Source organism: Mirounga angustirostris, unplaced genomic scaffold (genome assembly GCF_029215605.1).
Source record: "Mirounga angustirostris isolate CCGP_5_RB_7025 unplaced genomic scaffold, mMirAng1.0.hap1 SCAF_2, whole genome shotgun sequence".
In the NCBI taxonomy this organism is placed as follows: domain Eukaryota; kingdom Metazoa; phylum Chordata; class Mammalia; order Carnivora; family Phocidae; genus Mirounga; species Mirounga angustirostris.
This window is the reverse complement of record NW_026991710.1, coordinates 181840105-181854692: the sequence shown is the minus strand read 5'-3', so window position 1 is coordinate 181854692 and position 14588 is coordinate 181840105. Positions and strand designations below refer to the sequence as shown.

At 41.6% G+C, this 14588-nt stretch overlaps 1 protein-coding gene across 1 annotated transcript in view; it reads right to left on the bottom strand.

The window, feature by feature from the left end:
• The window catches only part of PDGFRL (platelet derived growth factor receptor like), a 61024-nt gene that overhangs the window by 44276 nt on the left and 2160 nt on the right, over nucleotides 1–14588 (bottom strand). The window contains exon 2 of the mRNA XM_045879724.3: nucleotides 1558–1855. Coding sequence (XP_045735680.2) covers nucleotides 1558–1855 — 298 coding nt within the window. The remainder of the gene's footprint in view (nucleotides 1–1557; nucleotides 1856–14588) is intronic.

The window sequence follows — 14588 nt, the reverse complement described above, 5'->3', positions numbered from 1 at the left end:
CCTTCCCTGAGAGAGCCACACGCAGGCTGAAGTTAGCCAGGTGAAGAGGGGCCTCGGAGGGAGCAGGGCACATTTGATGATCTTACAGAAGCCCAGGCTAGTGAAAGCAGATACTAATCTAGAGATTAGAGGGGACGCTAGAGAGATTCTGAGTTCAAGGAGGATCTCATCAGCCAGGTAAAAATGTTGGACTTTATCCCCAGTGGAGCCCTACCCGTTAAGTAGGGTAAAGGCATGTTCAGATCCACATTTTTAAGACCTCAGCCCAGTGGCAGTGAGAAGGAGCCCAGGAGGACATCTGGGTGTGGTTACTGTGGATTGGAGGTGAGTGGCCACATTGTGGTTGGACAGGTTCACGGATTAAGAGAATGTGGGGGCATGAGGGGAGTTAGGGCTGGGGGAGGCAAGGGTGCTCCCCAGTTGAGTGTCCCAGCCGCTGAGTACATGCCGGTGTCCTGGAGGGAAGGGAAGATGTGCGGGGGTGGAGTTTGTGTGGAAAATGAACCTGTCAGGAACACACAGAATTTTTGATGCCTGAGATGCTCATTCTTTCTCCATTCAAGTCATTCCAGACAATATCCTGCATGGATTCCTTTTCCTGAATCATATGAAGAAAAAGCTGGAAAGAATCTTAGAAATCATGTAGTTGGATTCCCTTCATTCTGTGCATGAGAAAATGGAGACCCAGTGATTTCAGCGGACCCCCCTGCAAAGGTGCACTGGACCCCCAGCCCCTAAGGCCCCGGGGTCCTCCCAGGACCCACTGAAGTGTGGTCCGTGTTCTTGTTTTTTTTTTTTTTTAAAGATTTTATTTATTTATTTGAGAGAGAGAGAATGAGAGAGAGCACATGAGAGGGGGGAGGGTCAGAGGGAGAAGCACACTCCCTGCTGAGCAGGGAGCCCGACGCGGGACTCGATCCCGGGACTCCAGGATCATGACCTGAGCCGAAGGCAGTCACTTAACCAACTGAGCCACCCAGGCGCCCCCGTGTTCTTGCCTTTTAACACTTTTCCTAAACATCACCTTAACGACTTTTCCTGCGCAAGAAACACAGGCTCCAGAAGGTACTCATTCCAATGTGGCCCTCTCACCAGCTGAGGCTCTGAACATAAACCTCACATACTCAGGAAAGTAAACACAAACCAGAAGCAGTTGAAAAGTTCAAAATCAGTTTAAGTTGGCTTCTTCTCAACGTGCTTATAGGCATCTCCTGTTAGGTCATTTCGGTTTTCAATATGATTACATAAAAAAAATAACAGAAAGCAGTGATTGGGCTCATTATTTTTACGGTATGAATTCTTCAATATCTATGCATCATGGTTTCAATTATTTGTCTTTTGGCTTCCTATAAAATTTCACCGTTTTAACCCATGTGGATAGTATTTGCAATAATTAAAAAAAAAACTGGACAAAGAAATAAAATCTATGGCTTTTGTTCATTGAGCTTTCATTTTTTTATAGGCTATTAGGGTGAAGTGGTGGATGGCAGAAACAATGCAATATTTAACACTAAACCCTTGACCAACACAAGTAAAAATAAATAAATAAATGCTCACCTGAGGCGAGAGTCCTTAAAGGTGTCAAGATAGGTGGGATAACTCCATTCAATCTTGTTCCCTTTACATCGAAGCTCTAGAGTTTGCCCTGCCGTCAGACTCAGGGTCGCAGCAGGTTTCTGGAAGCGGCCTTTATCCATCATATGTATCATTATAGACTGCGTCTTTGGTGTGACATCAGCTGCATCCCTGTCCTTTATTTTAGGAATTTTGGGTTTCACCTTTTTGTTGGTAGGCTTGATTCTGTTCTCTCCTGGCTCCTTTGGACGCTTGTTCTTGGGAGGCTGTTGGTCAGTAACTAGTACAAACATGAGGAGAGAACAATGCACTCAAGTAGTAATGAACCAGAGGATTCCACACCTAAAACAGGCAAATTTTTGAAACTCTTCTCCTACATGAAAATTATTTTCAGGAATAATCATTATTTTCTTGGTTTATTCCTTAGTTGTAAAACAATAGTCACTGAGAGGGAAGATATTTCAGTTTCAAAGATTTTATTCAAATTCAGCAAAATATTGCACATATGAACTAAAACTCACACTTACCAAACAAGACTATTCCTTGTAGTTCACCCTGTCTCGCAATGTCTAAGGGGTCACAGAGAAGGGCAAAGCCCTTCAAAGGCGCTCAAGGCTGTTTCCCATCCTTGCGGTCTTGGGGCTCTCATTGATCATTCTGAATTTACTGTTTAAATGCAGGAATATGTCATCTCCAGGGAATGCAGACACAAAATGAACCATAAGCACACTCAGAAGAGTCCAAACCACTACGAACTCTCTCCTAAATGAGTGTGCACAGTGGAGTCTGTGTGTACCTGGGTGGACAACGTCCATATATAATACAAAGCTTAGGAAGGAGTAAGTCCTAAACCTGTGCTCATTTATTTTTTACTTTTTAGTTTTAGTTTTTAGAGATTTATTTTAGAGAGAGAGCATGTGCATGAGCCGGGGGAGGGGCAGAGGAAGAGGGAGAGAGAGAATCTCAAGCAGACTCCCCGCTGAGTAAGGAACCTGACAGGGGGCTCATCCCACGACCCTGATCATGACCTGAGCCAAAATCCAGTTGGCTACTTAACCAACTGAGCCACCCAGGGGCCCTAAACCTGTGCTCATTTAAAACTTCCACATAAGTTATTAAAACCTCAACAGAAACTGTAGCAATGGTTTAGAACTTAGCCAACAAAATACTTTGGGGTGAAGATTATTTGATCACCAACACTGTTGATAATTGCTGGCAGAGGGTGATAATAAAAAAGCTGACCTACTTTGAGTCCATTTTATTTCTGTTTTTCCTTTCTCTATAGACAGTTCACCCCTTATTGCCTGCATCCAGGGAGGAAGGCTCTTGCTTCCCTTCCCTTGTTATGCCTCTGGGCTCCAGAAACCTCAAATGTCCCACATGCCTGCACAGCCTTGGACTTGTGTCCACCCAGCAAGGACAAGAAGAAAACCATGCAGTTTCAGTTTGCCCTTCTGCCTGCATGAACTCAAAGGCAACCTCACTATATACCCACAAAATTACCAAATGTCCCAACTTACAGGGTCCTGAGAGTCATTTAGGTAAAATTCTCATGTTATAGGTTTAAAAAATTAAGGAGACCCTGAAAAGTTAAGTTGCACACAGCTGGTTAGGAGCAGAATGTAAGAGTAGAATTGAAGTCTTCTGACTCTTATTCCAAGTGCTTATTTCACTATACATAGATAAATATCCTGTATATATTTTGAATAGATAGCCACACAAAGCTTGGCCAACTGAGGGAATTGCAGAGCCAACTGAGGGAATTGCAGGAAAAGTGATAAATCAGGAGAAAATCTTTTCCTTTTTGATGTATTTATTTATCTAATAATACCCTGGTGTACTTAAGACTTGGGGTGGCCAAAAGTACGAAGACATTGAAATTGAGATCAAGAAATAGAAAAAAGGTAAGAGTTGCAAGCTCTTATACCAGTGGGCCAGGCAGGTGATCAAACAAGGTAAGCCAAGTGGGCCTGGTGAGGCCATGCCCTCCCTAAGGGACAGATCCTCCTGCTTCAGGAGACCCCTGTTTAAGAGAGTACATGCCCACACTTGCTGAATCTGATACCTCAAAGGATGGCAGAAATGCAGATTTCCTGATTTGTAAATATCAGAAACTCAATTTTCAGAAATTTCATGTTTGAATCCCTGAGGTTAGAAGTCAGGTAGTAATTTTCCTTGAAGGGGTGAGAGCCCAGGAGGGTACATGAGGGCAATTTCCAGGAACAGTCTCTCTTGATCTGGGCTAGTTACAGGCGTGTGCACAGTTTGTGAGCATTTCATGGAGCCATACTCTTACGTACTAAAGATTCAGCTGATCTGGACTCAACTGCGTTGATAAACTTGGCTTCCTTTGCATGTTGCCCTTTGCCCTTTGAAACAGGAGCCATTTAGATTCCACTTTTAGTTCAGCTGAGCCCAGACTCTGGAACCAATCCCACTCTGAACCCAGTATCAATCAACATCAACTCCTCAGCATGCTGCCTTCTTTGGGCTTGTATGTCTTGGTGCCTAAGCCCTGTTCTTTTCCATGACTTCAGGGCCAGTTGAGACCCCTCCTTCTTTCCATAGGCCTGAGTCTCCTGTTATTTCCCATCCTTCCTCTACTCTAGCTTCTCTGGGTCATGGGCCCTGCTGAACTTCTTCAGTCCTTCCAGGGAGCAGAGTTGTGTTCTTGAGCACTAGTCTCCAAGGCGAGTCCCCAGTGCCTGCTATTGAACCTGCTGTTTGCCAAGTCTTCCCCTGATCCAGCACATTTGGCTTATTTACCCCCAAAGTTCTAATGACAGAGGAGGGTGGGCAGTGGCACACATGCACATATTTCCCCAGCCTTCTAGAAGGAGAAGCACCATAACCACTGGGAACATATTGGATCACCATGAGCACCCTAATCCAGCAACATCAATTGTGAACATAAATTTCAGTTTTGCAATAAAGGAAAAATCACAGTACTTTACTTAAGGTAGAAAATTAAAGTATACCATTAGGCATCCATCATCTGTGCCCCACAGGTATTTTGATCACACTGTGCCTATGGGATTCATGGACTTCTGGGTTGAAGTCTAATTTGATGTATTTTCTTTATCATGTAACAGGAATCCAAGCTATCAGAAAGGACCACAACTTTCTGCAAATCCTATGGAATTTAGACAACCAGTGCAACTCACTTGACTTCTAAGCTCTCAGATACTGTGGGACTCTGTTACTCAGGAACATTAGATTACCTAATTATGGACATTATGCATCCAAATGTGGTATTATCCCTGCAAAGTAATCTGACTTGTTCACCAAATAGACATATCAACTGATCTAACTGTATAGTTGGTCCAGCTGCCTGACTGATGGAATTGGTCCATGGTTTGATAAAAATGACAGCCAGCCTACCGACCCCATAAGGCATCCAGATGGACCTGGGACTGAGTGATTCCCAAATTCCATGTCTAACTTCTTAAAGAATATGACTTTTCTACCTATGTAAATTATTTTCCTATGGTCTAAAAAATCATATTATAGATAAATAAAAAGTGAAAGCCCATTACCATTACATTTTTGAGACGATAGCATAGTAGTATATTTTACAGAGAAGTAGGTGGTAAAATTCACAAATCATTAAATGTCATTATTGACTTCAGGTCCTAGCTGTCACTTACTAGCTGTGTGACACTGGGAAGTTGTCTATCCTCTCTCTCAGCTTGTTCATCTGTAAATTGAGAATTATATGTTAATAATGACTAACTCATCAATTGTTGTGGGGATTAAATGAGTGAATACGTTTAACATACTGAGAATAGTGTCTGACCCATAGTAAATAAGTGCTAGCTGAGTGCTACTTGCTATTTTGTGGTTGTCTTGTGACAATGTCTCATGGTGATCTACATGATAAATTTGTAATGGCAACAAAGCAGTTATTCTTCTTCCTAATTTACAGGTGAAATAATTGAGATCACAGATGCCAAGTAGCTCACCCCAGTCACTAAGAAGCTGGCAAAGAAACAGACCCTTGGATGCAGGTCTAGAGTCTTCTCTGGTTCATGCTATTGTCTTTTGATTCACTTAAAGACATGTTGTAACAGTTTCTTTCCTTCTTTCCTCCTCCCCTCCTCCTCCTCCTCCTCTCCCTCCTCCTCCCCCTTCCTCTCCCTTCTCCTCCCCCTTCCTCTCCTTCTCCTTCTTCTTCCTCTTCTTTTGCACAAACCTCATGCATAGCACCCTTGTCTAAATGGTTTCTTTGTGTGATATGCCCCAGGCTTTGACAAGAATTTCCAAATCAAACAGAACATGATTCCAGGAAGAAGAGTACAAACTTCCTGGAAGGGCTGGTTTTGCTTTTCCAAGGCATACATTAGAATCCCTAAGTGAAGAGACACTGAAAAGCCTGTCTCCAAAATAAATGAGTAAATGTTATAAAACAAGAAGTAAGCAGGACAAAGGACTGTAATCCTTCAGTACTAAATGAGGATTGCAATCAAACCTTTAAATAAAGGTGACCTATTAACCTCTCTAATTCTGTAGAATTATATTGGAGGAGTTAAAAAAGAAAAAAAAACAAATTCACTAGCAGAATCACTGACAGCTGCTCAGAGGAGGACTAGATATGAATACAGTCATTAATATAAAGATCTGTAGCTGTTTGCCTTTTTTTCCCCATGGACAGTTAAGGATAAAGGTCTGACGTGAGGGTCACATGAAAATAACCACACTATAAATTTGCTGAGTAGCTCAGGGCTTCCCCATTGAGTTATATAAACTGATGAACATGCTCTACTCGAATTTTTTGATTCCTCATGAAACACCCCAGAGGAATACATGCACTTCCCCAAGAATGATGCTGAGAAGGTGGGAAAGCAATGACACTTGGGAGATGAAAATGTAAAGATGAGAGGCTTTCCTTCCCCTACGCGCTTTGAGAACCCCACTCCAAAATACCCTCCTACCATTTCTTAAAGTATCATTTTCTTAAAATAGCAATTTCTAAGAATAAATACTTCTACTCCAGGACAAAGATGTTACTTTGACAGCTCCTGCCCAACTGCACCAGGTCGGTGGTCTCTGCCAGGACCAGTGCACCCCCAAAGTGACTCCCACATGACCAGCCTCACCCAAAAGTATGCCCACAGCAGCTGTGTTCCAGCCACAGCAGGAAGGCACCTGCAGCCCACACGAGGTGACCCTGGAATGTCTGATTCTGGTGACCAAGAAGGATAGCACTTCTGGGCCCCACTGGACACCCTTTACATGGCACCATGTTCTTCAAGACTGGAAGATGTAGCTAATCTACCTAAAACATAGAAACAAACACAGAGAGAGAATGAGGAGGCGGAGGAATATATTCCAAACAAAAGAACAAGACAAAACCTTAGATAGAACTAAACAAAATGGAGATATAAGCAATCTATCTGATAAAGAGGTCAAAGTCATGGTCATAAAGATGCTCATCGGACTCAGAGAAAGAATGAATGAATACAGTGGGAATTTCAAAAAAGAGAAAGAAAATACTAAAAAGAACCAATCAGAGTTGAAGAATACAATAACTGAAATAAAAAATACACTAAAGGGAATCAATAACAGAAATGCAGAAAATGCAGAAAAATGGATCAGTGATCTGGAAGACAGGGTACTGGAAATAACACACAAGATTTAAAAAAATAAGAATAGCTTAAGGAACCTCTAGGACGTTAAACATACTAACGTTTGCATTATAGAGTTGCCAGAAGGCATAGAGAGAAAAGGAAAGAAAATTTATTTGAAAAATAATGGCTGAAAACATTCCCAACCTGGGGAAGGAAACAGACATCCAAGTTCAAGAAGCACAGAAAGCCCCAAACAAGATGAACCCAAAGATGTCCATACCAAGACACATTATAATTGAATGTCAAAAATTAAATATATAGAGAGAATCTTGAAAGCAGCAAGAGTAAAGCAACTAGTTGTGTACAAGGGAACACCCAAAAGACTATCAGCTGGTTTTTGAGCAGAAACCTCACAGGCCAGAAGGGAGTGGTATAATATATTCTAAGTGCTGAAGGAAAAAAACTATAATCAAGAGTATTTATTCAACCCCACAAAATTATCATTCAAAATTGAAAGATAAATTTTCCCAGACAAACAAAAGTTAAAAGGGTTCATCTCTACTAAACTGGCCTTATAAGAAATGTTAAAGGGACTTTTTAAAGAGGAAAAATAAGAGCCATAAGTGGAAGAAAATTATGAAAGAAAAAAATCTCACCAGTAAAAGCAAATGGAATAAAGGGAGTGGACCAACCACTTATGAAGCTAGTGTGAAGGTTAAAAGACAAAAGTAGTAAAATCAACTATATCTACAATAATTATTTAGTGGATACACACACAAACAAAATGTAATATGATGTCACATACATAAAACGTGGGGAAGGTAAAAATGTAGCATACTGCTTTTAGAATGTGCTCAGACTTAAGCAACAGTTAACTTAAAATAGATTGCTATATACATAGGATGTTATATATAAATTTCATGGTAACCAAAATCAAAAACCTAGAAAAGTTTTACAAAAAAAAAAAAGAGAGAGAGAGAGAGATTTCTAAACATAGCACTAAAGAAAGTCATCAAATCTCAAGAAAGCAAGAGATGAAAAAGGGAACAGAAAGAACTATAAAAGCAACCAGAAAACAATGAAAAAAATGGCAGTAAGTATATAGGTCAATAATTACTTTAAATGTTGATAAATGCTCCAGTCAAAAGACATAGGGTAAGTGATTATATTAAAAAACAAGACCCATCTCTATGCTGACTATAAGAGACTTAGTTCAGAGCTAAAGACACACACAGACCAAAAGTGAAAGGATGGAAAAAGATTATCCATGCAAATGGGATTAAAAAAAAAAAAAAGACCTGGGATAGCAGTATTTATATCAGACAAAAGAGTTTGTTTATTTGAGAGAGAGGGAGTGTGAGCGGGGAAGGGAGGGCAGAGGGAGAGGGAGAGAGAAAATCCCAAGCAGGCTAGATGCTCATCACCCTGAGATGCTGAACCGAGCCAAAATCAAGAGTCAGATGCTTAAGTGACTAAGCCACCCAGGGACTCCCAGACAAAAGAGACTTTAAAACAAAGACTGTAAAAAATGGCAAAGAAGGGTATTGCATACTGATAAAAGCATCAATCCAGCTGGAAGATATAAACATCGTAAAAATCCTAAAGACTCCACCAAAAAAACTACTAGAATTGATAAATGAATTGAGTAATGTTGCAGCATACAACACTAATATACAGAAATCTGTTGTGTCTCTATAACACTAATAAACTAGCTGAATGTAAATTAAGAAAACAATCTCACTTATAATTGCCTCAATAAGAATAAAATATTTAAGAATAAATTTAACTAAAAAGGTGAAAGACGTACTCTGAAAACTGTGACAGTGATGAAAGAAAATGAAGATGACATAAAGAAATGGAAAGTTATACCATGCTCATGGATTACAAGAATTAATATTATTAAAATGTCTATACTACCCAAAGCAATTTACAGATTCAGTGCTATCCCTATCAAAATATCAATGCATTTTTCACCAAACTAGAACAAATAATCCTAAAATTTGAATGGAACCACAAAAGACCCTAGAAGGCCAAAGCAATCTTGAGAAAGAAAAACAAAACTTCAGGTATCATGCTCCCAGATTTCAAGTACACAACAGAGCTACAATAATCAAAACAGTGTGGTACTGGTACAAATAAGACAAACAGATCAGTGGAACAGAATAGAGAATCCAGCAGTAAACCCTTATATGGTCAATTAATCTATGACAAAAGAGGTAAGAATATACAATGGGGAGAAAAACAGTCTCTTCAAGAAATGGTGTTGAGAAAACTGGAGAGCTACATGCAAAAGAATAAAATTAGACCACTGTCTTACACCATATACAAAAATCAAATCAATATACAAATCATCATATAAAATCAGAATGGATAAAAGACCTAAATGTAAGACTTGAAACCATAAAACTCCTAAAAGAAAACACAGGCAGTAAATTCTTTTTTTTTTTTTTTTTAAAGATTTTATTTACTTATTTGACAGAGAGACATAGTGAGAGCAGAAACACAAGCAGGGGGAGCAGGAGAGGGAGAAGCAGGCTTCCCGCGGAACAGGGAGCCCGATGTGGGACTCGATCCCAGGACCTTGGGATCATGACCTGAGCCGAAGGCAGACGCTTAACGACTGAGCCACCCAGGCGCCCCAGGCAGTAAATTCTTAAACATCGGTCTTAGCAATATTTTTTTGGATCTCTCTAGAAGCAAAGGCAACAAAAGGAAAGATAAACAATTGAGACTACATCTAACTGAAAAGGTTTGCACAGCAGAGGAAATCATCAACAAAAGGAAAAGGCAACCTGCTGAATAGGAGAAGATATTTGCAAATTATGTATCTGATGAGAGATTAATATTCAAAATACATAAAGATGTTGTACAACTCAACACCAAAAAAACAGTCTGATTAAAAAATGGGCACAGAACCTGAATAGACATTTTTTCCAAAGATGACATACAGATGGCCAACAAACACACGAAAAGCTGTTCAACATCACTAACCATCAGGTAAATGCCAATCAAAACCACAGTGAGGGACGCCTGGGTAAGCATCTGCCTTCGGTTCAGGTCATGATCCCAGGTTCTTGGGATCGAGCCCCGCGTCGGGCTCCTTGCTCAGTGGGGAGCCTGCTTCTCCCTCTGCCTGCCGCTCCCCCTGCTTGCGCTGTCTCCCCTCTCTCTCTGACAAATAAATAAATAAAATCTTTAAAAAAAGTTTTTATTAAAAAAAAAAACAACCCACAGTGAGAGATCACCTCACACCTGTCAGAATGGCTAAAATCAACAACACAAAAAAGTGTTGACGAGGACGTGGAGAAAAAGGAACCCCCTTGCACTGTTGGTGAGAATGTAAAATGGGTGCAGCCACTATTGAAAACAGTATGACGCTTCCTCAAAATATCTAAAATAGAAATACCATATGATACAACAATTCCACTTCTGAGTATTTATCTGAAGAAAATTAAAACACTAATTCTAAAATATATATACACATCTACATTCATTGCAGCATTATTTATTTTTATTTATTTATTTTTAATTTATTTTTTAAAATTTTTTTTTTTAAGATTTTATTTATTTATTTGAGAGAGAGAGAATGAGAGAGAGCACATGAGAGGGGGGAGGGTCCGAGGGAGAAGCAGACTCCCTGCCGAGTAGGGAGCCTGACGTGGGACTCGATCCAGGGACTCCAGGATCATGACCTGAGCCGAAGGCAGTTGCCTAACCAACTGAGCCACCCAGGCGCCCTCATTGCAGCATTATTTATAACAGTCAAGATTTGGAAGCAACCTAAGTGTCCTTTGATAGATGAAGGGATAAATATGTGTTATATGTAACAATGGAATAGTACTCAACCATAAAAAATGAAATTTTGCTATTTGTGACAACATGGATGGACCTAGGGTGTATTACACTAAGTGAAGTAAGTCAGACAGAGTTAGACAAACTGTATTATTTCACTTATATGTAGAATCTAAACAACAAATGAACAGACACAACAAAACAGAAGGAGACTCATAGATATAAGAAATAGTCTACAGGTTACCAAAGCAGGGGAGGGGGCCAGGGAACAGGTAAAATAGGTGAAGGCGAATATGAGGTACGAACTTCCAGGTACAAAATAAATAAGGCACGGGATGTAAAGTACAGCATAGGGACTATAGTCAATAATACTGAAATAACTTTGTATGGTAACTGCAGTCATGGTGGTGAGCATTTCATAATGGATATAAATGTTGAATCACTACGTTGTACACATGACATCAATGTAATACTGTATGTTAACTATATTTCAATAATAATAAAAACCTTACTTTGAAACATTCTTTACAATATTCATTAGAACAGGGCTGATGGCTCTCTTTTTTAGAAATGTAATTGATATATAAGTTTCAGGTGTACAACATAAGGATTCAATATTTGTGTGTATTGTGAAATGATCACTCTCTTCTCAAAGCACTCTATTTGCCTGGCTCCTAAAACACAGCGCTTGTTTTTGATTTTTTGTTGTTACCAACGTCACTGACAACTCCTTCTCAGTCTGTTCGGCAGCGCTTCCTTGTCTTCCTTACCTGCCTGACCTGAGTCCCAGGGGCTTAATCTTTGCAACTCACCTCAATCATTTACGACACTCAATCTCTAAGTGGCCTCACACAGCCCCCTGGGTACCAGCAGCATTTATATGCCGAGACCTGCTGCCTTGTCCTCACCTGACTTTGCCTCTAAACTCCAGATCGGAATATTCTGCCACTTACTCAGTGCTGCCACTTGGAAAGCTAGTAGGCATCTCAGACTGAACGTGTCCAAACTGACCTCTGGAGGTCCCTTCAGTCTGGCTCCTTCCCCAGTGTCCCTTTACCAGTATATGACAACTCTATTCACCCAGCTGCTCAGGATAAAAACCTCAGAGTCACACATGGTTCTTTCCTTTCTCTCCTAGGCCACATCAAATCCAACAGCAAATCTTTTCGGCTTCATAGAAGCCAAATCTAGTCTGTAGGGAGAAGTGCCTACATCCACCGCGGCCACGCTAGACCAAGCCACTTGGCACATAAACTATTAAAACTGCTCCCTTTGTAAACTCCCAGCTTCCTCCCTAGCACTCCTACCTTTGAAAACTTCGATCACATCATGGGCAATCCTCTGCTCAAGAACCTCCAGTGACTTCCATCTAATTTAGAATAAAGTCCGCAGTCTTCCTGTGCCCTACTAGGCTTTGCCATTTCCTGTCTCCCACCTATCGGTTCTTAGGCCGCACTGGCCCCCGTGTCCTTGGCCTGCGCGCCTCTTCTTCCTGACACCTGCTGCATGTGCATCCTCTCTCTGGGCAGGCCTGACTCTCCTGTCCAAGCCGTGCTTTCACTTCCCTCCATGGCCCTTCCCTCCTCAGACTCTGTGTTACATGTTGACTTGTGCCCACAAAAAGGCACAATGAAGTCCTACCCCCTGATGTGGTGTACCCCCTGCTGTGACCTTATTTGGAAATAGGATCTTGGCGGTTGTAACCAAGGTAAGATGAGGTCATTAGGGTGGGCTCCAATCCAATGTACTGCTGTCCTTATAAAAAGAGACACACGGGGCGCCTGGGTGGCTCAGCCGGTTAAGCACCTGACTCCTGATTTCGGCTCAGGTCCTGATCTCAGGGTCATGAGATCGAGCCCCGTGCTCAGTGCAGGGGGAGTGGGCCTGCTTCGGGATTCTCGCCCTCTGCCCCTCCCCACCCACCTGCTCTAATAAATAAATAAATCTTGAAAAAATAGAAAGGGAGACACACACAGGAGGAAAATGCCACGGAAGTCAAAGACACATAAGGAGCAGACCACCGCGTGCAACAGAGATAGCCGTCTGGGCGGTTCAGCTACAAGCCCGGGAGCACGAAGGACAGACAGCCACCAGCAAAAGCCAGGAAGAGGCAGGAAGACCGAGTGCCACAGAGGCCTCGCGGTCCCGTGGACGCCTGGATTTCTGACTGCTAGGCTCTAGAACTGGCTGAGACTCAACTTCTGTTCTACTGGTTTTTTTTTTTTTATTTTTTTATTTATTTTATTTTATTTATTTATTTATTTTTAAAGATTTTATTTATTTTTTGACAGAGAGAGAGACAGCGAGAGAGGGAACACAAGCAGGGGGAGTGGGAGAGGGAGAAGCAGGCTCCCGCTGAGCAAGGAGCCCGACGTGGGGCTCCATCCCAAGACCCTGGGCTCATGACCTGAGCCGAAGGCAGACGCTTAATGACTGAGCCACCCAGGCACCCCAAGACTCAACTTCTGTTGTCCTCAGCCACCTGCTTTGTGGTACTTTGTTTCAGCAGGCCTAGGAAACCAATACATCCTGGTTATTGATTCTTCATGCCGATTAGCCCTTCCTGATATTTTATCTTTTCTTGTTTGTCCACTCTCTGTCTTCCCCATGAGATTATGGGCACCACAGAGTCAGGGCCTTTCAACCCTGTGCAGGGAGATGCATCAATCCTCAGGACTCACTCATCTGGGTGGCACACTGCCCAGTCTCTCTGTTGTCATCAGACTTTTCTCGTTTTGGGCTCTAAGGATCAGAGATTATTTTGTATGTCAAACATATGGGCCAAGATCCCACATGCTTGGAAACATTACGGTGAGAATTTTTATAATTCTTTTTTCGTTATATCTAATTTTTATACTCCTTTTCCAAGGAATACATTGAGACACAAAAATACTAGGGTCCTGGTTGAGGAATCATGGGCCATGTCTCCCTCCCTGCCTCCATTAAAAATCTGGCTGCTTTGTCTGCACATCACAACAACTCTCGGCAGTCCTCCCAGAGCGAGAACCTTCCACAGGATACAAAATAAGCCCACGTGAGACTGAAGATCACATTAGCATTGACAAAGGCCTGGAGTAAATTCAACAAAACAAATAACAAATCCATTTTTTTGGATCTATTAAATATTATATATTCAAACCAAGTATTTATGTAAATATTTACGTACATGAAATATTGGTAAGTGCTTGTGATTTTATGTTTTATGCAAAAAACACCACCACCATATGAGGAAACACAGCGGCACATATTCTATACAAATGCTGACAAGCCGGTGCGCCGTGCCTGACTCTAAGGGGCTCTCTGGCCGTTTATTACCTGTCCTCATGCCTCACTTTCCTGCCACCTGAGCTGTGTGTGCGCTTCGGGCTCCCACTCTTCACAAGAAGAAATAACACTACTTCTAAAAATGTAAACAGAGCTTTCCAGATTTAGGCAAGGCAACCTTCACTGGGGTAGAGCAGATGTAGAACCAATATGTGCAACCAAAATGTGCTTTCAGGGAAGCCTTCTACCGTTAGAAGACCTTTTCTAGAAATGATCAGAAAAGCGGGCGCCTGGGTGGCTCAGTTGGTTAAGCAACTGCCTTCGGCTCAGGTCATGATCCTGGAGTCCCGGGATCGAGTCCCGCATCGGGCTCCCTGCTCAGCGGGGAGT